The 26242-nt window shown below is 27.5% G+C and overlaps 1 protein-coding gene and 1 long non-coding RNA gene across 2 annotated transcripts; both read right to left on the reverse strand.

Moving 5' to 3' along the window:
• Positions 1–4368: 4368 nt before the first annotated feature.
• On the reverse strand, positions 4369–6366 carry LOC149032786 (uncharacterized). Its single transcript, XM_089171838.1, has 4 exons — positions 6233–6366; positions 5811–6014; positions 5240–5422; positions 4369–4683 (listed from the first exon to the last, which is right to left on the reverse strand). Exons 1-3 carry the CDS (start codon positions 6288–6290, stop codon positions 5253–5255), a joined length of 432 nt encoding a protein of 143 aa, XP_089027964.1. The 5' UTR covers positions 6291–6366; the 3' UTR covers positions 4369–4683; positions 5240–5252.
• Positions 6367–19561: 13195 nt separating this feature from the next.
• Positions 19562–20825, reverse strand: LOC149032787 (uncharacterized). Its single transcript, XR_016176314.1, has 3 exons — positions 20756–20825; positions 20289–20492; positions 19562–19710 (listed from the first exon to the last, which is right to left on the reverse strand). It is a non-coding gene; the product is annotated as an uncharacterized LOC149032787 (long non-coding RNA).
• Between the last annotated feature and the right edge of the window lie 5417 nt (positions 20826–26242).

Raw genomic sequence — 26242 nt, forward strand, 5'->3', positions numbered from 1 at the left:
ATTCAAATAGTGAGATTACCAGAAAAATTATAAGACACCTTCTTTCTAGAGCATTAAATTTTCTACAAGATTCTTTTAAAACATTTTTCTGTACAGTTTTTAATGATGAGGTATGAATTTTATTCTATTGGACTGAGAAAAAAACACAAAACTGCGATCCAGAGGATCTTCCTATAAAACTTGAGAGATCATATGTGTTGAGAAATTTTTTAGGGTGTCTAGCAACCAATTTATCAATGTGTCTTGTAAAAAAAAATAATTGATTTTTCAACCAACCCTATTATATATATATATATATTTGCACATAAAATCAATTTTATTTCCTAAATTTTACAATTTTTTCCGAAAAAATAATAGTAAACAAAATATATATATTGTATTATATTAAAATTTTATATATATATTACCAGGACGTATTGAACTTTGGTCCGGCTGTAGTCTTTTTAACTCGTTTTGATATTCCTGACTTCTTTGGTAATTGTAAACTGTTCTTATAGTCACTCCTACTTTTGTTGCCATCTCTGCTTGAGTCATACCCGGGTCTTCAAGTCTTAAACGGACCAATTCTTTAACTGTCCGTTTTCTTTTTAGTGCGCTTGAAGTAAGTCTTTCTAAGTAGAAATCACATCTCTTGAAGCGTTTATACAACACACACATGTACTTAAGAATATAATATCTTATGTATATACAAAAATGATATATAATTCATATAGATTACCAAGAGGTATAGAACTTTGGTCCTGCTGTAGTTTTTCAATTCCATTTTGATATTCCTGACTGCTTTGGTAATTGTAAACTGTTTTTAGACTCACTCTTAATTTTGCTGCTATCTCTGCTTCAGTCATACTCGGGTCCTTAAGTCTCAAACGCACTAATTTTCTAATTGACCGTTCTTTGTTTAGTTGTTTAAAAGTACGTCTGTTTAAGTTGAAATCACCGCTCTTGAAGCGCCTAAAGTTTTTTTCACATGTACGTAGGGATATAATACCGTTGCCATAAGCGTCTACGAGCATTCGATAAGACTCAGCAGGATATGAATTACTATTAAAATAGTAAAGCAATACCTCCCGCAAATGACGCCTTGTTGGCTTATAAACTGACATTTCTAGTTTGAAATAACTATGCGATGTAAACACAAGTTAACAACTGATACTACCAAGTTATCTTCACAAAATGTGAAAGAATATTCCAAGCTGTCTTATATATATGTATTTGACGTCTACTTGTCGCTAATGCCATCTAAAGAAATTTATAAATATATGGGGCATTCGTCGTCAAATCGGCCACTTTGTACTCCGATGCCTTTCGATTTGGATGAAAGCTTTTTGTCTTATTCTACCCTATGAAAAAATATTTTCAGATTATTTTAAATCTTTTTATTAAACCAAAAAAAAATTATTAATTTTTAAAAAGAATGATTCTTTTATTTAAAAAGGCTATAACTTCTTCAAAGTTTAACCTATTGGGACGTATTTATTGAAGTTAAAACTTCTTTCGAATGGAAGTGATCTGAATAGTAAATAAACGGTAACGCAGCTATGTAACGAAGCTATGAAACTCTATACTAAATAATAAGAGAAAAAGAGACAAACATATAGGATTTAGCCTGCGAGAGAATGAGACGGAATATAGCTACACAGTTTTTTCTATTCTCGGTCTCCTCTTTATGCTGTGCTTCGTAGTTATCGCTCCTGGTTGTATATGGGTGAGTTTGTGTGCGACTGCATACTACGAAGCGTAGAGACTAGAATAATTTCGATACTATATCGGTTTGTAGGGAGGAGCGATAGAAAGGTAAAAAAATAAACAGAGATAAGTACGTAGGTATGCGGCAAAATTATAAGGTCCAAACGAACCAACGGTCGAAATAAAGAAAGATCGCGAAATAAAGAAAGAAGGTGCGTGGTCTGTTTTTATTTTACCAAACGTGTCATTTCTTTTCTATTGAAAAATTTTTCTATTTTATTAAAAAATTAATATTAAATTATTTATTTCGCAAATATTGCAATTAACAATTACGAAATATATAGAATATAATAACTGTATTGTCTGCAATATTTTACAAAAAAAATGAAATGATTATCATATACATCTGAGAAAAAAAAATTAAACAACATTGTAGAATATTTTTTTTATAAATTTGGGACGAACGCCTCCATGCCAAACTTGTTAATCATTCGTGGAATAGAACTGGTCGGTGGGCCCTGGAATAGCTCAATTGGTTAAAGAGCAGTCGCCCGGAAAGCGAAAGATCCGTGGCTCGAGTCCCGGGTCCATAAATATCCAAAGACATGATTTTTAATTATAATGTTTGCGTATTTAGGAAATTTATACTAATTTTTCAATAAAATAGGAAAGTTTTTAAATAGAAGAAACTAGACACGTGACAAAAAAAATAAACCTTATTTACTTAATATTTCCAATAAAAATACAATAATATAACTTATTTTTCAAATATAGAAAAAATAATATAGAAAATAAATTTAAAAAAAATTTTTTATTATTATAAAATAAAACAACGGAAATGATAAATAGATTATAAAATCGTTATAATTCAAAATCCGATGAAAAGATACGACCACAATTGTTCCCTTCTTTTACAGCATCTACAGGTATTAGTTGCAACACAAAAAGAAATACTTGTGTGTGCTAACCCATTATAAAGATATCTCAAATTCATAGAAAGTGTGAAAAGTTGAAAGAAAAAATTCATCTACCTGAATTTCAAAAAAAAAAAATATATTAAATTTACTTAGGTTAGGACAGGATATCTTTCCACCGATAAACATTCTACCATTTTTGTTTCTATCTACATCTATCACATTCGGCATTCCATCTTGATAGATAGAATTTTGAAAATGTTAGTTTTTGTCAGTTACCCATACCCCAAGGTCGGTTCCTTTTCATGAGAACAGAATTTTAAAAACCGGGAAGGTCTGTTGAAATTCGCGCGATCTATATTTATAATCTTTAATATCGATGCGATAATATTCATGCCTATAGTTTTTTTTTACAAAACGGGTATTATCTTTTCTATTTAAAAATGTTTCTGTTTTATTAAAAAATTAGTATTAAATTCTTTATTTCGCAAATATTATAATAAATAAATATGAAATACATAGAATATATAATAATTGTATTGTCTGAAATATTTTACACAAAAAAATGATTACAAGATACATCAGAGAAAAAGAATTAAAGAATACCGTGGAATAAATGAGAAGCAGCTGACAAATTCCATTCAAAAGCAAGTAAAATAGAGATTTTACTTCTAACACTTGTGATCTGCACACATGATATTTTAAATTCATAAATTTTTTTTTTTATTAATTTGGTGCGAAAATTTCAGTAAAAAACCAAACATTTTCTCAAACAGCCGCCATTTTGTAAAAAATCAAAATATATTTTTTTCTTTTTGTTCAATACCTGCATTGATCTATTGTTTAAAAGAATCGACAACAGTTTTTGATTACAAATAATCCAAACTGCTGAGACGGAGATCAACGCTAAGCATCTTTTTTGAAGGTCCTTCGAGAGATCATCTACAGGAGCGGTGAACATGAATATTTTTACATGATCGACACGCTATTGTATTCTCAAAAGAAGCCTCTGTTTGAACTATTATAACTTGTAATTGATAAATAAAAACTATTCTTCTAAAAAATTCATAAATAGACGTCCATTTTGAGCTTCGCAACTAGGCATAACCCCTTAAAAGACATCTTTTTTATTTTTGCTGCGGGCTTCAGAATGAAACGAGTCATTTTTTTTTAATAACACATTCGAAAGAAGCTAAAAAACAAATATAATGAAAAAAATAATTTTTTGTTTGTTGCTACAAAACAGAAGTGAGGAGATTATTTATCCTGAAAATTATATTTGAGTAAGCTGCAGAATAATTAGGTTAAAAAATAAAATCCTTAATAGAACCACAGTAATGTATTACATAAGTTATATTTTAGATATTTATAAAATAAAGTTAAACAATCGAATAATCAAAAAATTAGTGCATTATTTTACTATTATAAAAATAAATTTACAATAAATATAATAATTTTATGTTTGTCAAAAGATTATAAGATAAGCATATCTATATTTGAGGTACATCTCAATTTGCACTGACATTTTCAGAAACCCTTTCAAGTATCAAGGAATTGTATTATTATTAGTTGACGTAAAAATATTTCTACAGTAAGAAAATCTTCTTTAATGATACTTTAACGAAACGGAAACGGAAACGGAAACGGTTAATGTGTTCATTAGATAGTTAAAATGCGGAAAACTCTCAATTCCACACATAAAAGAAACAAATCAAATAATCTTTTAAGTTTTATTCTAGCGTCCGCTTCTCATATTTCTCAAAAAATATTAATCGAAACAGGTGAAAGGGGTGCAGGGTCATATGATCCAGTTTGTCCAGTGACGCTCAAGGCAACATCGGTCGATTTCATTTATCAGCAGGAAAACATGGCATCGTCTAAGATTGAGGTAAGTTTTACAGCAACATTTCTGTGCTTTAGTCAATATAGTATTCGTTTATCTATAAGAAGCCTAATTATTATACGTTATATATGTATTGTTCTTTTATTTTCAAAACAGATTTGGAATATATCACGTATTGTCAATATTATCTTGTCCCCTAGTACCAAACAGAAATAGACCTTTAGCGCTGTTCAGTTAGACCTACATTCAAAATAGAAAAAGAAAAAAAATAAGATAAATATTTATATACACTGTGAGTCACAGAGTTATTTTATATATCATTATTTATAAACAATAATAAATACACAATATTTTTAAATTGATATACACAGTTAATCTATTTAAAAATTGTTTATTCGTTTATTAAATAATTTTATATCAATTTTACTACTTTCGAAATAATATTATATTCTATATAAATATATTATTTCAGATAAATGATATAAAAAAAGAAATTAGGTACATTATATCATATGTATCTGGTACTTGAAATATAAAATGAATTCTTTGATACGAATGTTCGTTAATCAGTATTATTTTTAATACCTAGTAACGGTTTATGTAATATTATATACTGAAGATATAAATCATAAATAAGCTTTGATAATGATCATAAAAGCTTGAAAATATGTTTCTAACAAACAAACAAACAAACGAAACTAACAAAATTTTTCTTTAAATCTCGCCGATTTCGAAAAGAAAATAATATTTTTAATATATATATATATATTACTATTAGAAATAGAACTTTGCTTACGTCTTTTTACTTTTTATTTGTTGTATTTTTTCATACTGTTTATGAACGATTGAGCTATAGATATGCTGATATCACTTTCTTCTGCTAACTCGTCTGGAGTTAGATGCGGGAATTCATCCATATTATGCACTAATTCTTCATCTTTCAACTCTATGCGTGGTGTTCTTGAAGTACTTGGTCTTTCTAAGTTGAAATTATATATTTTAAAGCGTTTTTACCATACACAACATATACTTAAGGACTTAATATATTATATACATATATATATATATAGGACTAGCGCCTTCATTTCAAACTTATTGGGTATTCGTGAATTGGTCGGTGGGCCCTGGATAGCTTAACTGGTTAAAAGATCAGTCGCCCGGAATGCGAAAGATATCCGTGGTTCGAGTCTTGGTCCAGTCGGTCAGCAGTCCAATTTTTTTCACGAATCCCATACATATAATAATGATATATCATTTTCTAATTGTTAAATTTAAGTTCTTAAATTTTACAATTTTTTCAGAAAAATAAATAGAAAAAAATATATATATATATATTTTGTTATATTAAAATTTAATATATATATTACCAAGAGGTTCAAAAATTTTCTCAGGCACATTTTCTTTTAAATTGTTTTGTTTTTCCACACTGTTTATGTGTCCTTCATCATCGGATATGTTTATTCCATGTTCATTTGCTCTCTCGTCTGGAGTCTTACGAAACATATCATTCGGAATATTCTGAAATTCTTCCTCTTCCAATTCTTTACTTGGTGATCTTGAAATACGTCTTTCTAAATTGGAATTATCTTTCTTGAAGCGTTTATACCACACACAAAATGTACTTAAAGATATAATATCTATTCTATGTATATATATATATATAAACTAAATATCATTATTCCAATCTTTAAATTTTATTTTTTTATTTTTAGAATTTAAAAAAAAAGAAGAAACCTTAAAATATATATATATTCATTATATTATAGTAACACTTAATATATTATATTACTTTTAGACATAGAACTTGGCTCCAGCCCTTTTTCTTTTAATTTGTTTTGTCTTTCCATATTGTTTATGACCTCTTCAGTTTTAGATATGCTCAGTCCATATATACTTGTTCTCTCGTCTAGAGTTATAGGCGGGAATTCATTCATACTGTTCAGTGATTCTTCCTCTTGCAATTCTCTATGTTGTCTTTTTAAAGTAGTTCTTTCTAAGGTCAAATAAGCCGACTTATAGCGCTTATACTATCCACAAAATTTACTTAAGGATTTCATAATCTATATATATATATATAGTTGGATGGGTCAAAGAAATCAATTTTTTTTTTTACAAGACACACTAGAAAATTAGTTGCTAAAAATTAGATGACGAATACCTTTTAAACGCTTAATTTTATCGCTAAAATAAAAGACTTTTCATAAATTCTCATAAATTTTTATAGAGCAGTTTATTTCCCACAAAAATTTGTACTGCGCATTATATAATACTCATTTATTGTCGAATAAAAAAATTCATTATAAAAAATGAAATTTGTCTTAAAAATATTAAACTTAAATCTTCAATATCATTCAAATGGGAAGATTAACGGAAAAATTATAAAACACCTTCTTTGTAGAGCATTAAATTTCCTACATGATTCTTTTAAAACATTTTTCTGTACAGTTAATTAATGATGAGGTATGAATATTATCCTATTGGACTGAGAAAAAAACAAAAAACTGCGATGCGGAGAATCTTCCTATTAAAATTAAGAGCTCATATCTGGTGAGAAATTTTTTGAGGTGTCTAGCAACCAATTTATCAGTGTTTCTTGTAAAAAAAAAAGTAATTGAATTTTTATATATATATTTGTACATAAAATAAATTTCATTTCCTAAATTTTACAATTTTTTCCGAAAAATTAATGGAAGAGAAAATATATATATTGTATTATATTATAATTTTATATATATATTACCAGAAGGTATAGAACTTTGGTCCTGCTGTAGTTTTTTTAACTCGTTTTGATATTCCTGACTTTTTTGGTAGTTCAAAACTGTTGTTACACTCACTCCTATTTTTGCTGCCATCTCTGCTCGAGTCATATTCGGGTCTTCAAGTTTTAAACGCACTAATTCTTCAACTGTCCGTTTTCTTTTTACTGCGCTTGAAGTAAGTCTTTCTAAGTAGAAATCACATCTCTTGAAGCGTTTATACAACATACAACATGTACTTAAGAATATAATATCTTATGTATATATAAAAATGATATATAATTGATATAGATTACCAAGAGGTATAGAACTTCGGTCCTGCTGTAGTTTTTCAATTTCATTTTGATATTCCTGACTGCTTTGGTAATTGTAAACTGTTCTTAGACTCACTCCAAATTTGGCTGCTATCTCTGCTTCAGTCATACTCGGATCCTCAAGTCTCAAACGCACTAATTCTCTAATTAACCGTTCTTTATTTTGTAGCTTTAAATTATATATATTTAAGTTGAAATCACCGCTCCTGAAGCGCCTAAAGGTTCTATTACATGTAGTTAGGGATATAATATCCTCGCCATATGCGTGTATGAGCATTAGATGAGCCTTATTAGCAGATTCCCTTCTATTAAAATAGTAAAGTAATACCTCCCGCAAATGACGCATTGTTGGCTTATAAACTGACATTTTAAATTTGAAATAACTTTATGATATAAACACCAATAACCTACTGATACTACCAACTTATCTTCACAAAACGTTAAAGAGTATTTAAAGCTGTCTTATATGTATATATTTAACATCTTCTTGTCGCTAATGCCATCTACAGAAAAGCTATAGATATGTCTACACAAAATATATTACTACTATATTTGATATATAGGTGGAGTATACGTAACGTCAAACGGCACCTAGTGCCGGCCACTCAGATATTATAATAAAATATATTTATATTTATTTATAATATTTTAGTGGTTAACTTATATATATAAAATATATCTACATACATTATATTATAATATAATTTATAATATATATAATAATAATTATAAAATGTGAAGGTATGTTCGAGGGATTTACAGGTCTAGAAAATCAATCTCGTAAACACCTATGTGAAGTCATCTAACCAATCTTGACACGACAAATTTTTTCTTTCATCATCCTCTTGCGAATACGTAGAAATCTTTGCTTGTTAAGGGGCTATGCCTAGTTAGAATTTTCAAAAATCGATTTTTATTTGTTGAGCTTTTCGAAATGTTCATATATTCAAGTATATTCTCTGAAAATTTAAAGCCAATCCGGTAAATATTTTCGGAGATATACTTGAATCTATAATGCCACGTCAGAGTGTAAAGTCTTGCGTTCAGTTCATTTTAGTACCCCAAAATCCTTTGTAGACGATAAACTTTATATTTGTTATTTTTTATAATATTCAATTTCTGTGAAACGGATCCTGCGATAAGCCTACGAAATAAAATATCATGAAATACGATAGGCAGTAGAGATAAGATATTGTTTACCTAAATATTACGTATTTGCTGCGATAAGTGATTATGTGAAACGTAACTCTTGTGATGGAAAAATAAAATTTGAAACTGCTTCTCCCCGTAGACTTGGTTTTAATATCGTTGTAGTGTGTGAAAAGTGTGAAAATCGTGTTATGTCAAAGAAAAATCCATAGTCGTTATAGAAACTATATAGGTAATAACGATTTAAAAACATATTCTGGGATTCTTCATGCTGCTTCTTACGGTGAAGTTAAAGATGTAGAAAAAATTGTATCGGGCATGTTTAGAAAAGAATGGGTAGACGACTACGCGAACTAGTAAAGAAAAATACAGAAACAGTTTAAACAGGCGGAAAAAATTGCAAAAAAATACTTCCAGGGAAAAGTAAACTCTCATCTAAGCTAATAGATAAGCTGACAGTTTACTATGTTTTGGCAATAAGAAGAAATTGTGATTCTGTTAATGATATGTATAATGCAATTTGGGTAACATATTATCACTATTGTTAGACTGATGAGAAGCCTCAACACTCAATGTGCCCAGGTGGAGAAGGTTCATAGTGTAGTTGGCAGCAAGTGATAGCAAAAGACACATTATCGTCTTACACCCCATGATTATCCAACTTTACTAGCTGATGTTTCTAAAGATATATATCCTATTTATTAAGACCCTATCTGCGTAAAATTATTGGAAAGGTGTGTTGGTGGATTTACACAAAACAATATCGAGATTTGTAATCAGTTAATAAGGAAAACAACTCCAGAAATTTTTTTATGTGGCTCTAAAATTGTCGAAATTGCGGCTTACATTTCAATTGAAATGTTTAATAAAGGTACAAAATAATTATTGTATTTTATGAGTGCATTAGGACTTTCATTATGCACTGCAGCTTCTGCTCATGTCGACAGAGAGGACGCAGAGCGTGTGATGATCCCTGACGCGAGAACGCATGGGAGCTCGGAAAGAAGGATAAATTGCTCGACGAAAACACCAGCTGGAATTATTAGAAGCTACTGATACGCAAAAGGTCCCGTTTACTGCACTGGAATAGATGATGCCATGTAAAGTAAAGAAAAAAGAATTGAACTATGTGTAAACTACTTCTGAAACTATAAACGCATTTTTCTCAAAACGTTGTTTTAAAAGTTGGTGATCTGATTTCTAAGAAATAGCTTAAGGGGGTATTCTACTTTAGTCGCTCGAAAAAATAGGTATTTTTGTCAATTTATTATTAGAAAACTAAGAAAGATATTGATGTAGGGTTTGTTGTGCCTAATAAATATACTCTTAAAATACATTAAAAAATTTTTTTTATTTATTTTATACGCTCTATATACATTGGAAAGGCCCTTGTAACTGAATGCCTAAAAATAGTCTAGCCTTTGCGCTGTTGTAAAAATCTGGACATCGGATTATCTGAAATGAAAAACTCGAATAGTTTTATGTTCACAAAGACTACAGCTACCGGTGGTAGCAGATTTTTTCATTTACATGCAAAAATAACAAAATGGCGCAAGTTGAAAAAAAATTATCAAAGAAATCTATTTTTTTTTCTCATTTCTTGCCAAAAAAAAATAGTTAAAATGATAATTTTTTTATAAATCTGCTACCAGCTTACCTTACCATTATGTGGTAAAAATTTCAGACGAATCGAATAGCTAGTTTTGGAGATTTTTACAACACGAGGTTCAAAATGTGATTCCGAGAAAAACACATTTAAAGTTTTTTTAGGTACTTCTTTTACCCGCGCACGGGTAGATTCGAGGGACGAAAAAGTACAGTTAGGATGCTCTGATCGTTTTGAAATTTTCAGAGAGTATTCTTAAAAATATTTACTTACAAATAATCGAAAAAGAAAATTTGAAAAAAAAAAATTATAAAGTAGAATAGCCCCTTAAGTGGACTGTCTCAAATTTCAACACAATCTTCTAAGATTTATTCCTCTGGTATTAAACCAGAAAAAAAAATTAGGAAAAACTAATACTATTTATTTTTAACAATTTAGAGCGAATATATGAGTGAAAAACGAAATATTTATTTAAATAGCCACAATTTTGTCAAAATTTAAAATATTTATAATTACATTCGTTCAAATCTGCATTGATCTATTGTTTAAAAGAATCGACAACAGTTTTTGATTACAAATAATCCAAACTGCTGAGACGGAGATCAACGCTAAGCATCTTTTTTGAAGGTCCTTCGAGAGGTCATCTACAGGAGCGGTGAACATTAATATTTTTACATGATCGACGCGATATTGTATTCTAAAAAGAAGCCTCTTTTTGAACTATTATAACTTGTAATTGATAAATAAAAAACTGTTTCTATAAAAAATTTAGAAAAAGACGTCTTCTTTGAGCTTTGCAACTAAGCATAACCACTTCAACGACATTTTTCCGTGCTTCTGCAAAAAACGAATCATTTTTTATTAATAATACATTAGAAAGAAACTGCACTAAAAATATAATGATATGAAAAAATATTTTTATGTTTGTTATAAAAATACATAAGTGAGGAAATAATTTATCCTGAAAATTATCTTTGAGTAATATGCAGATAATTTAGGTTAAAAAAAAGATTTTTAATAGAAATAAAGTAATGTTTAAAATAAATTATATTTTAGATATTCATAAAATAGAGTTAAATAATCGAATTATTAAAAAATAAGTACAATATTTTTACAATTATAAAAATAAATTTACAATAAATATAATAATTTTATGTTTGTCTAAAGATTATAAGATAAGCATATCTATATTTGAGGTACATTTCAATTTGCACTGACATTTTCAGAAACCCTTTCAAGTATCAAGGAATTTTTTTATTATTAGTTGACGTAAAAATATTTCTACAGTAAGTATATCTTCTTTAATGATACTTTAACGAAACGGAAACGGAAACGGTTAATGTGTTCATTAGATAGTTAAAATGCGGAAAACTTTCAATTCCACACATAATAGAAATAAATAAAATAATCTTTTAAGTTTTATTCTAGCGTCCGCTTCTCATATTTCTCAAAAAATATTAATCGAAACAGGTGAAAGGGGTGCAGGGTCATATGATCCAGTTTATCCAATGACGCTCAAGGCAACATCGGTCGATTTCATTTATCAGCAGGAAAACATTGAATCGTCTAAGGTTTCGGTAAGTGTTACAGCAACATTTCTGTGCTTTAGTCAATATAGTATTTGTTCATCTATAGGAAGCCCCATATAATACGTTATATATGAATTGTTCTTTTATTTTTAAAACGGATTTGTTATATATCACGTATTGTCGATATTATCCTGTCCCCTAGTACCAAATAGATATAGACCTTTAAAGCTGTTCAGTTAGACCTACATTCAAAATAGCAAAAGAAAAAAGAATAAGATAAATATTTATATACACAATGAGTTACAGAGGTATTTTATATTTCACTGCTTATAAACAATAATTGATGTACAATATTTTCAAGCTCATATATACAGTAAATCGATTTTAAAATAATTTATTCATTTAACGAATAAATTAATATCAATTTTACTACTCTCTAAAGAATATTTTACTCTATATGAATATATATTATTTCAGATAAATGATAAAAAAAAAGAAATTTGGTATATTATATCATATGTATCTAGTACTTGAAATATAAAATGAATTCTTTGAAACGAATGTTCGTAAATCAGTATTATTTATAATACCTAGTAACTGCTGATATATTATTATATACAGAAGGAATAAATCATAAATATGTTTTGACAAAGATCTTAAAAGATTCAAAAAATGTTTAAAACAAAAAACAAATTAATCTTTTATATAAATTTTTCTCATTTTAAACTGACCGTTTTTCTAAAGTTTAAAAAAAAATAACATTTACATTATATATATATATAATGTAAATGTTATTTTTCCAATCGTTAAGCTTAATTTCTTAAATTTTACAATTTTTCCACAATAATATATAAATGAAAAATTATAAACATAATATATATATATATATATATATATATATATATATATATATGTATTACTTTTAGGTCTTTCCATATTGTTTAGGAACTCTTCAGTTTCAGATATGCTCATTCCATATATATTTGTTATCTCGTCTGGAGTAGTAGACGGGATTTCATTCAGACTGTTCAGTGATCTTTCCTCTTCCAATTCTTTACTTGGTGTTCTTGAAATACGTCTTTCTAAATTGGAATTATCTTTCTTGAAGCGTTTATACCACACACAAAATGTACTTAAAGATATAATATCTATTCTATGTATATATATATTTAAACTAAATATCATTATTCCAATCTTTAAATTTAATTTTTTTATTTTTAGAATTTAAAAAAAAAGAAGAAACCTTAAAATATATATATATTCATTATATTATAGTAATACTTAATATATTATATTACTTTTTGACATAGAACTTGGCTCCAGCCCTTTTTCTTTTAATTTGTTTTGTCTTTCCATATTGTTTAAGACCTCTTCAGTTTCAGATATGCTCATTTCATATATACTTCTTCTCTCGTCTGGAGTTATAGGCGGGATTTCATTCAGACTGTTTAGTGATTCTTCCTCTTCCAATTCTCTATGTTGTCTTTTTAAAGTAGTTCTTTCTAAGTTAAAATAAACCGATTTGTAGCGTTTATATTATCCACAAAATTGACTTAAGGATCTCATATTCTATATATATATATATATATATATATATATATATATATATATATATATATAGTTGGATGGGTCAAAAAAATCGATTAGTTTTTTTCTACAAGACACACTGAAAAATTGAATGCTCAAAATTGGATGATGAATATCTGTTAAACACTTAATTTAATCGACAAAACATAAGACTTTTCATAAATTTTCATAAATTTTTTTAGAGCAGTTAATTTCCTACAAAAATTTTTTTTGCGCATTTTATAACAGTCATTTATTGTCGAGTAACAAGATACATAAACAGAAATGAAATGTGTCCTAAAATAATTAAAATTAAATCTTCAATATCATTCAAATAGTGAGATTACCAGAAAAATTATAAGATACCTTCTTTTAGATCATTAAATTTCCTACAAGATTCCATCAAAACATTGTTCTGTATAATAAATAAATAATGAGGTATGAATTTTAATCTATTGGACTGAAAAAAAATAAAAATCTGCGATGCGGAGGATTTTCCTTCTTAAAATTAAAAGCTCATATCTGGTGAGAATTGTGTCTAGCAACCAATTTTTCAGTGTTTCTTGTAAAAAAAAAAAAAAATAATTGATATTTTGGACCCACCCTAATTTATATATATATATATATATATAAAATAGTTTTCATTTTTTTAATTTTACAATTTTTTCCGAATAATAAATAGAAGACAAAATATATATATATATTGTATTTTGTTAAAATTTCATATATTACCAGGAGGTATAGAACTTTGGTCCTGCTGTAGTTTTTTTAATACTTTTTGATATTCCTGATTTCTTTGGTAATTGTAAACTGTTCTTATAGTCACTCCTATTTTTGCTGCCATCTCTGCTTGAGTCATACTCGGGTTTTCAAGTCTTAAACGCACTAATTCTTTAATTACCCGTTTTCTTTTTAGTGCGCTTGAAGTAAGTCTTTCTAAGTAGAATTCACATCTCTTGAAGCGTTTATACAACACACAACATGTACTTAAGAATATAATATCTTATGTATATATAAAAATGATATATAATTGATATAGATTACCAAGAGGTATAGAACTTTTGTCCTGCTGTAGTTTTTCAATTTCATTTTGATATTCCTGACTGCTTTGGTAATTGTAAACTGTATTTAGACTCACTCCTAATTTTGCTGCTATCTCTGCTTCAGTCATACTCGGATCCTCAAGTCTCAAACGCACTAATTCTCTAATTGATCGTTCTTTGTTTAGTTGTTCAAAAGTACGTCTGTTTAAGTTGAAATCACCGCTCTTGAAGCGCCTAAAGTTTCTTACACATGTACTTTGTGATATAATACCCTTGCCATAAGCGTCTACGAGCATTCGATAAGACTCAGCAGGGTATGAATTACTATTAAAATAGTAAAGTAATACCTCCCGCAAATGACGCATTGTTGGCTTATAAACTGACATTTTAAATTTGAAATAACTTTATGATATAAAACCCAATAACCTACTGATACTACCAACTTATCTTCACATAATGGTAAACAATATTTCAAGCTTTCTTATATGTATGTATTCAACATTTATTTGTCGCTAATGCCATCTACAGAAAAGCTATATATATATATATATATATAAATATGATCATACAAAATATATTACTACTATATTTAATATGTAGGGGGAGTTTACGTTACGTTAAACGGCATTTAGCGCCGGCCACTCAAATATTATTGTAAAATATATATATATATATATATATATATATTTATAATATTTGAGTAGCCGGTATATTTATGTAATATAACTATATTATATCATAATATAATTTATAATATTTATAGTTTATTTCTGAAGTTGCAGTTATTTAAAAAAGAAACAACAACTTAAAAATGAGTCCTAAAGAAGGCTATTGGCACGTAATGGTTTAAATCGGTTGAAGAAAAAAATTCAAATCTTAAGAATGGATCCGTATGATGAATCTTAGTTGGTCAAATGACGAGTATGACGTATATTAGATAACCTAATAAGACATTATAAAGTCATAGTTATATTTATAACCGAACACGTAAAATTTTTTCTTCCAATTATAGCAAAAAAAAAAAAAAAACTTTGTTTGTTTGTTAGTCAAATCTCCTGAATCCTATTTCTAATCCTTCTTTTCTTTTTGATAAATTTATAGTTGTTTTATATCGTTTCGTAGAAAAATTATATCTTCCAACACACACACATAGACACACACAGGCAAACACATAAGATGTGCAAATATTTTTAGAGGGTTGATTACTCTCGTAAAGTCCGTGAACAGTCGTCATTTTTGTCGTAGTTAGGCTACTACATCATTAAAAAAATGACGTTTCTATCTTCCATCTTTATCTATCCGTCTCATCTATCCTTTTTTTTCTTTATTACTACGAAGATACGACGATGACGTAAGGAAGTCGGAGACACCTCCTCCTCAAGTATGATCGAGCATGAACGTGCATGGTGTAGGTGAGGAAGGAAGGGGATTTCTCCTCCTTATCACTCACTCTCTCTCTCTCTCTCTCTCTCTCTCTCTCTCTCTCTCTCTTTCTCTATCTCTCTCTCTATCTCTCTCTCTCTCTCTCTCTCTCTAGAAAGTCGTTAATTTATTTTTTTGTCTTTATTTTATTTTTCTCTTCTTCATATTCTTCTTATTCTTATTCTATTTTTAATCAATGGTTCGTATACTATGACATGATAAAGAATTTTATTTGTTTCTTGTATCATACAAATAAACGAATTAATTTTTAATTAATTTGAGGGAGGATAAAAAATGTTTTTAATAATTTGAGAGAAAAATTAACATTAATTGTGATTTGTAATATGAATTTTGTTTAATTATAAATGACCAATTTTATTAATTTAATTAATTGATATTATATCATTATCTCATTATTATATCATTAATTATTATTTATTAAATCAATTTAATTTTATTTAGGTTATTTAATTATTATATCATTATTGATAATTTATTACATCAATTATTATATGCATTGTTCTGTATAATTAATTAATGATGAGGTATGAATTTTATTCTATTGGACTGAGAAAAAAATAAAAAACTGCGATGCTATTGATGATCCTATTTAATTTTTGATTATGATTTATGATCCTATTAAATTAAAAGATCATATCTGGTGAGAGATTTTTTAAGGTGTCTAGCAACCAATTTTTCAGTGTTTCTTGTAAAACAAAAATAAATTGATTTTTTTGACCCTTCCTAATTTATATATATATACATAAAATTAATTTTATTTCTTTAATTTTACAATTTTTTCCGAAATATAAATAGAAGACACAATATACATATTATATTATATTAAAACTTTATATATATATATATATATATATATAAATTACGTGTCACGTTGTTTGTCCGCAATGGACTCCTAAACTACTAAACCGATTTTAATAAAATCTTGCATACAGTGTGAAGTTTTATTCAACTTGAAAGATAGGATAGTTTATATTATAATTTATAATCGCAATATTATTTGATTGCGAATTATTTGTTTATTAACAAAGAGTCATGATTATCTCTTTTAGTTTGATAAGATTCTAACAGATGGCGGTATAAGGTAATTTGTTGACTGAAATGAGTGTATTCATTAGATAGCGCCATGTTAAAAGTACAAACGTTTTATGTAACTTACAATTTATTAGTATAACCACGTGTATGTGGTGCTACCATAATCGGCCACGTGTTGCTAAGGCTAAATTAGTTAAATTGACAATATCGTAAACGTAATACAGTGTAATAAATTATTCTTGATTATGCAATTTTTTGTGCTTTTTTTTGCCTTTAGTGCTTTATTAATTCTCTTTTATTAAAATAAATACAAATAAGTATTATCATATTATGTCACATAATTATATTATTGGTATATTAAACGAAATATATGAATCAAACGATAATTTTTATCAATCGTTTTCAAAATTTGACCTAAAATTCATATTCCGATTCCGTTGATTTTTATACCGGGTAAAACGTTTTCGTCTTTAGTCGTAAATGATAATTTCACGGTATTAAATTGTTAACAATAATATAATGTAACGTACTTCTTAGCCACAGCAATATTCATATATCTTTAATAAACAACTTTTGAAATAATTATACTCAAATATGATATTATTTAAATGTGAAATTACAAATTTGATGCACATTTGTGCTTAATGTAAACTCACCGAAATTCTAAGTGAATAATAATAAGACTTCATTGAATACTTAAAAACTATATTAAATGAACGTATCATCTAATTCTAAAGAAGTTTTGACGTAAAAAAGCCACAGCAACGCGTGGCCGGGCACCCCTAGTATATATATATATATATATATATTATATTACCAAAAGATATAGAGATTTGCTCCTGCATTTTTTCTCTTAACTTGTTTTTATATTCCTGACTGTTTACGCGTTCTGTGAACAGTACTTAGGCTAATTCTCACTTTTGCTGCTATCTCTATTAGAGTAATACGCGGGTCTATAAGTGTTAAACGCACTAATTCTCCAATTACCCTATCTTTATTTAGTGGTTTTAAAGTAGGTCTGTTTAATTTGAAATCACCTCTCCTGAATCGCGTAAAGTTTTTTTGACATGTTGTTTTTGATATAATATTCTTGCCATAAACATGTAAGAGCATTTGATGAGCCTCATAAGCAGATTTGCAACTATTAAAATAATAAAGTAACACTTCTCGCAAATGACGCATTGTTGAGTTATAAACTGACATTTCTAATTGGAAACAGCTATATGATGTAAACACAAGTCAATTACTGATTCTTTCAAGTTATGATCACGAAATATATATATATATATGTATTCGACGTCAACTTGTCGCTAACGCCATCTACAGAAAAGCTATATAAATATCTCCACAAAATATATTATTATTATATTTAATATAGAGTTTACGTAAAGTCTAACAGCACCTAGCGTCGGCTACTCAGATATGGACCGTTTCTTTTTAAAGTTTTGTAAATCTACTTTCTCTTGTTACAAGATATTAAAATTTTGTATATCTGTTCATTAAAAAATTTAGGCAAATTATATGAAGCCTGCCAATATTTCTACAAATTTATCAATATTTCATTTAATTATATAAATTTGTTTTAGGTGAATTTTACTAATCTAAAGTATATTTATAGGCTGCAAATAAACTTAAACAACTTTGTAAATGAAACAATTATAAATATTGTTTAATTTTAATATTGAAAAATCAAATATTACATTTAAAATATGTTTTATATTAATCCAATTTTCTTTACAAATAATGACAAGTTATAAAATAGAAATATTACTTTTTATTTTAGACGTTATATACATTGTTAAAATTGCAACATATTGGTAGAATTTACTTATGCTCTATATATGAGAGTTTTTTGAAATATTTATGGTACACAGAAGGTATTTAAGTTAATAACTACTTGATATCTCCATATTTTCCATAACTAATAGGTCTGATATCATGGTACATAGACGCGAGAACTATGTTTTCAAATTTTATCGATTTTTAAAGACGATTATGTAATTTATAGTTTTTATTTCTTTGTCTTTCATCGATGTTTTATATAAAATAGTGTACGGTGCACTTTTAAGAAACCTCATTCAAAATATTGGCAAGCAATTAACCTTTTCTTCATTAGTTTCTTCTTATCTTCTTTTTGATTGCGTTATGAAGATTTTTTCTTGAGACGAAATTCTGTCTTTATATTTCATGTAAAATGAATTTTTTATGTTTTCTATATTGTCTTAATAAATCATAATAATCCTCTGGTTTATATAGAAAATCCTTCTTTCTTTTTTTTTCTTAATATAAAACTTTCGTAATCAATGATTATGCATTTCTTTTGCCGAAAAATTTTAAATTGTACAAAACATAGGCATTTTTTAAGAAGTTAAATACTATCTAGTTATACATGAAAAGTTTACATTAAATTAAGTATAAATAACGTGATATCTCTTTCTTTTTAAAAATGGACTTTTTAAAACATTAAACAACTTTTAAAATAAACGGTCTATACATTAAAATATAATAATAAATAACGGATAAAGCGTGTTGTACAGGATCATACGATCCAATTTATCAGTGACGCTCAAAACCACATCAGGAGCCGTCGATTTCTATTTTCAGCAGGAAAACACTGCATCGTCAAAGATTTAGATAAGTGCTAAAGCCCCATTTCTGTGCTTAGGACAATGTGGTATTTTTAATTCTATAAGAAGCTTCATTATTATACGTTATATATGGATTACTCGTTTATTTTCAAAACAGATTTGGTATATTTCACGTATTGTCGATATTATCCTGTCCCCTAGTACGAAACATAAATAGTCCTTTAACGCTGTTCAGTAAGACCTACAATCAAAATAGCAACAGAAAAAAAATAAGAACAATGCTTATATACACATTGAGTCTTAGAATTTTATATATAATTGTTTATAAACAGTAATTGATACACAATTTTTTCAAAGTTATATAAACGGTTAATCATTTTTAAAATTAGTTATTTCTTTAGTGAATAAATTGATATCAATTTTACTACTTTTGAAATTAAATTTTATTGTAAAAGAAATATATTTTTTCAGATAAATAGTAAGAAAAAAAATTAGGTATATTATATTATATGTATCTAGTACTTGAAATATAAAATGAATTCTGTAAAACGCGAATATTTGTAAATCAATATTATTTGTACTGTCTAGTAACGATTTATATGATATTATACACTAAAAACAACAAATCATAAAAAAACTTGGACAATTATAATAAAAGTGTCAAAATAGGTTTAAACAAACAAAAAAATAAAACTTTTCTTTAAATTCCTTCCATTTTAAATTGACTGATGTTCCAAAGCTGTCAATAAGAAAATAACATTTTCATCATATACATACATATATGCATTATATAATATTAATATTTAATACATATATTACTTTTAGGTATAGAACTTTCCTCCTGCATTCTTTCTTTTAATTTGTTTTGTATTTCTGGACTGTTTATGCGAGTTGGAAGTGTAGTTTGGCTTATTCCCAATTGTATTGCCAACTCCCTGTGAGGTATATCCGGGTTTTCATAAAGCAGACGCACTAATTCTCCATCTTCCCATTCTCTACGTGATCTTCTTGAAGTAGGTCTTACTGAGATGAAATCACTGTTTTTGATACTTTATACAACACACAACATTTATTTAAAGATAAAAAATCCTGTATATGTATATATCTATAATATATAATTTTTCCTGTTGTTTAATATTATTTCTTAATTTTCATAATTATTTCAAACAAAAAAAAATAGAAGAAACCAAATATGGATATTATATAATATTATAGATATATATTTATACTTTCTATTATATTATTTATGTTACTATTATATATATTAGTTATAGAACTTAGCTTACGCCTTTTATCTTTTAATAAGCTTTGTATTTCTTGAGTGCGTACACGCTTTGAAACTATACGCTTGCTCATTCCTAAATGTTTTGCGATTTCGCTATGAGGTATGCCAGGGTTTTCACAGAGCAAACGCACTAATTCTTCATCTTCCCATTCTCTACATAGTGTTCTTGAAGTAGGTCTTTCTAAGTTGAAATTACATTTCGTGAAGCGTTTTTACCACACACAACATTTACATAAATAATGTGTAATATTTATTATATATATATATATATATATATATATATATATATATATATATATATATATATATATATATATAATACACATGATATTATAGTAATATTTAATATTTTATATTACTTTTAGGTTGTGAACCTGACTCCAGCTTGTTTTCTACACTTTTTTTGAGTCCTTCTGCTTTAGATATGCTTAATTCATGTTCTATTGCTGTCTCGTCATTAGTTAAAGGCGGAATTTCATCCAGAATGTTCAGGGATTCTTCCTCTTCCAATTCTTTACTTGGTGATCTTGAAATACGTCTTTCTAAATTTAAAATGTATTTCTTGAAGCGTTTGCACCACACACATGTACTTAAGGATGTAATATCTATTCTATGTATATATATATGCACATTATATAATAGTAATATTTAATATATTATATTACTTTTAGGTTGAGAACCTGACCCCAGCCTGTTTTCTACACTCTTTCTCAGTCCTTCTGCTTTAGATATGCTTAATTCATGTTCTTTTGCTTTCTCGTCAGTACTTATAGGCGGGACTTCATCCAGAATGTTCAGTGATTCTTCCTCTTCCAATTCTTCATGTTGTCTTTTTAAAGTAGTACTTTCTAAGGTCAAATAAGCCGACTTGTAGCGCTCATAACATCCACAAAATTTACTTAAGGATTTCATATTCTATATATATAGTTGGATGGGTCAAAAAAATCAGTTATTTTTTTTCTACAAGACAAACTGAAAAATTGTTTGCTCAAAATTGGATGACGAATATTTTTTAAACGCTTAATTTTATCGCTAAAATATGACTTTCCATAAATTTTCATATATTATTATACAGCAGTTAATTTCCTACAAAAATTTGTATTGCGCATTATATAATAGTCATTTATTGTCGAGTAAAAAAATTCATTATAAAAAATGAAAGTTGCTTAAAATAATTAAACTTAAATCTTCAATATCATTCAAATGGAGAGATTAACGGAAAAATTATAAGACACCTTCTTTGTAGAGCATTAAATTTCCTACAAGATTCTTTTAAAACATTTTTCTGTACAGTTAATTAATGATGAGGTATTAATTTTATCCTATTGGACTGAGAAAAAAACACAAAACTGCGATCCGGAGGATCTTCCTATAAAACATGAGAGATCATATGTGTTGAGAAATTTTTTAGGGTGTCTAGCAACCAATTTATCAATGTGTCTTGTAAAAAAAAAATAATTGATTTTTCAACCAACCCTATTATATATATATATATATATTTGCACATAAAATCAATTTTATTTCCTAAATTTTACAATTTTTTCCGAAAAAATAATAGAAAACAAAATATATATATTGTATTATATTATAATTTTATATATATATTACCAGAATGTATAGAACTTTGGTCCTGCTGTAGTTTTTTTAACTCGTTTTGATATTCCTGACTTTGTTGGTAAGTGTAAACTGTCCTTATACTTTTTCCAACTTTTGTTGCCATCTCTGCTTGAGTCATACTCGGGTTTTCAAGTCTCAAACGCACTAATTCTTCAACTGTCCGTTTTCTTTTTAGTGCGCTTGAAGTAAGTCTTTCTAAGTAGAAATCACATCTCTTGAAGCGTTTATACAACACACACATGTACTTAAGAATATAATATCTTATGTATATATAAAAATGATATATAATTCATATAGATTACCAAGAGGTATAGAACTTTGGTCCTGCTGTAGTTTTTCAATTTCATTTTGATATTCCTGACTCCTTTGGTACTTGTAAACTGTATTTAGACACACTCCTAATTTTGCTGCTATCTCTGCTTCAGTCATACTCGGGTCCTCAAGTCTCAAACGCACTAATTCTCTAATTGACCGTTCTTTGTTTAGTTGTTTAAAAGTACGTCTGTTTAAGTTGAAATCACCGCTCTTGAAGCGCCTAAAGTTTCTTTTACATGTAGGTAAGGATATAATACCCTTGCCATAAGCGTCTACGAGCATTCGATAAGACTCAGCAGGGTATGAATTACTATTAAAATAGTAAAGTAATACCTCCCGCAAATGACGCCTTGTTGGCTTATAAACTGACATTTCTAATTTGAAATAACTATACGATGTAAATACAAGTCATCTACTGAGCCTACCAAGTTATCTTTACATTATGTGAAAGAGTATTCCAAGCTGTCTTATATATATGTATTTGACGTCTACTTGTCGCTAATGCCATCTACAGAAATTTATAAATATATGGGGTATTCGTCGTCAAATCGGCCACTTTGTACTCCGATGCCTTTCGATTTGGATGAAAGTTTTTTGTCTTATTCTACCCTATGAAAAACAATTTTTAGGATAATTAAAATTTTTTTATGAAACCGTAAAAAATTATATAACTTTGGATAAAATGGCTCTTTTATTTAAAAAGGCTATAACTTTTTCAAAGTTTAACCATTGGGACGTATTTATTGAAGTGAAAACTTCTTTAGAATGGAAGTGATCTGAATAGTAGATAAACGGTAACGCAGCTTTGTAACGACGCTATGAAACTCTATACTAAATAATGAGAGAGAAAGAATCAAACATATAGGATTGAGTCTGCGAGAGAATTAGACGGAATATAGCTATACAGTTTTTCCTATTCTCGTTCTTCTCTTTATTCTATGCTTCTTAGTTATCGCTTCTGGTTGTATATGAGTGTTTTTGTGTGCGACTGCATACTACAAAGCGTAAACACACATATTCTTTCGATACTCGAAATGTTTGTGGGTTTGAGCGATAGAAAGGTAAAAGAATAGACAGAGATAAGCACGTAAGAATGCGACAAAAGTATAAGGTCCAAACTAACCGACGGTCGAAATAAAGAAAGAAGGTACGTGGTCTGTTTTTATTTTACGAAACGTGGTATTTCTTTTCGATTTAATAATGTTTCTATTTTATTGAAAAATTAATATTAAATTATTTATTTCGCAAATATTGCAATTAACAATTACGAAATATATAGAATATAATAACTGTATTGTCTGCAATATTTTACAAAAAAAAAATGAAATGATTATCATATACATCTGAGAAAAAAAATTAAACAACATTGTAGAATATTTTTTTTATAAATTTGGGACGAACGCCTTCATGCCAAACTTGTTAATCATTCGTGGAATAGAACTGGTCGGTGGGCCCTGGAATAGCTCAATTGGTTAAAGAGCAGTCGCCCGGAAAGCGAAAGATCCGTGGTTCAAGTCCCGGGTCCATAAATATCCAAAGACATGATTTTTAATTATAATGTTTGCGTATTTAGGAAATTTATACTAATTTTTCAATAAAATAGGAAAGTTTTTAAATAGAAGAAACTAGACACGTTACAAAAAAAAATAAACCTTATTTACTTTATATTTCCAATAAAAATACAATAATATAACTTATTTTTCAAATATAGAAAAAATAATATAGAAAATAAATTTTAAAAAAATTTTTTATTATTATAAAATATTATAAAATAAAACAATTGCATTATTTTAAAGGTTTATACGCAGTTAAAGTACAAATTTTAAAAATTTACTAATATTTTTTTAAAATTATTTTAAAAGGAAAATCTGAGTGAAAAACAAAACATTATTCTAATACCCGCCATTTTGTCAAAATTAAAAATATTTATAATTACATTCGTCCAATTCCTGCATTGATCTATTGTTTAAAAGAATCGACAACAGTTTTTGATTACAAATAATCCAAACTGCTGAGACGGAGATCAACGCTACGCATCTTTTTTGAAGGTCCTTCGAGAGGTCATCTACAGGAGCGGTGCACATTAATATTTTTACATGATCGACGCGATATTGTATTCTTAAAAGAAGCCTCTATTTGAAATACCATAACTTGTAATTGATTAATATAAACTGTTCCTATAAAAAATTCATAAAAAAAGACGTCTTCTTTGAGCTTTGCAAATAAGCATAACCCCTTAAACGACATTTTCCGTGCTTCTGAATAAAACGTATCATTTTTTATTAATAACACATTAGAAAGAAACTGCACCAAAAATATAATGATTAAAAAATATTTTTATGTTTGTTGTATCAAAATATAAGTGTATAAATCATTTATCTTGAAAATTGTCTTTGATTAATGTGCAGATTAATTAGGTTAGAAGAAAAGATCTTTAAAAGAACAAAAGTAATATTTAACATAAATTATATTTCAGATATATATTAAATAAAGTTTAATAATCAAACAGTCAAAAAATATTTAAATATTATTATTAAAATTTTAAAAATAAATTTACAATAAATATGATAATATTATGCTTGTCCAAAGATTATACGATAAGCATATCTATATTGGAGGCTAATTTATATTTTGCAGTGACATTTTCAGAAACCCTGGCAAATATCAAGGGATTATTTTGTTAATATACGTAAAAATACTTCTAGAGTAGGTAAATGTTCTTCAATGATACTTTAACGATACAAAAACGGTTAATGTGTTCAATAGATAGGTAAAATACGGAAAACTCTTGATTTCACGCATAAAAGAAACAAATCAAATAATCTGTTGAGTTTTCCCCTATCGGCCGCTTCTCATTTATCTCAAAAAATAACAATCAAAACAGGTGAAATGTGCAGGGTCATACGATTCAACTAATCGAGTAAAACTTAAGACAGCATAAGGAGCGGTAGATTTCGGTTTTCAGCAGGAAAATACAGCATCGTCTAAGATTTCGGTAAGGGTTACAGCAACATTTCTGTTCTTTTGTCAATATAGTACTTCTTCATCTATAAGACGCCCCATTTTTATACGTTATATATGGATTGTTCGTTTATTTTCAAAACGGATTTTGTATATATCACGTATTGTCGACATTATCCTGTCCCCTAGTACCAAACAAAAATAGTCCCTTAACGCTGGTTAGTAAAACCTACATTCAAAATAGCAAAAGAAAAAAGAATAAGATAAATATTTATAAACACAATGAGTCACAGGGGTATTTTATATATCTTAGTTTATAAACATTAAATGATACACAATATTTTCAAATTTATATACACATTTAATTTATTCAAAAATTATTTATTTTTTTTATGAATAAATTGATCTTATTTTCATTACTTTTGAAGAACATTTTATTATAGAAGAAATATATTATTTCAAATAAATTATTAAAAAAAAGCAATTAGGTATATTAAATTATTTTTATCCAGTACTTTAAATATAAATTGAATTCTCTAAAACGAATATTCGTAAATAAATATTATTTTCAATACCTAGAAACGGTTAATATTAA

The sequence above is a fragment of the Polistes dominula genome, unplaced genomic scaffold (assembly GCF_049000335.1).
Source record: "Polistes dominula isolate Pdom_NZ unplaced genomic scaffold, Pdom_raw_medaka contig_84, whole genome shotgun sequence".
Taxonomy (NCBI): Eukaryota; Metazoa; Arthropoda; class Insecta; order Hymenoptera; family Vespidae; genus Polistes; species Polistes dominula.

Bases quoted from the DNA above. Each gene is read 5' to 3' on its own strand.
- LOC149032786 (XM_089171838.1), bottom strand. From the start codon at position 6,290: ATGGAAAGACAAAACAAATTAAAAGAAAAAGGGCTGGAGCCAAGTTCT. The intron at 6,015-6,232 runs GTAATATAATAT...ATTCCAATTTAG, and splicing joins GCCAAGTTCTATGTCTAAAA to AAAGACGTATTTCAAGATCA. The intron at 5,423-5,810 runs GTAATATATATA...ATTTCAACTTAG, and splicing joins GAAAATTTTTGAACCTCTTG to AAAGACCAAGTACTTCAAGA.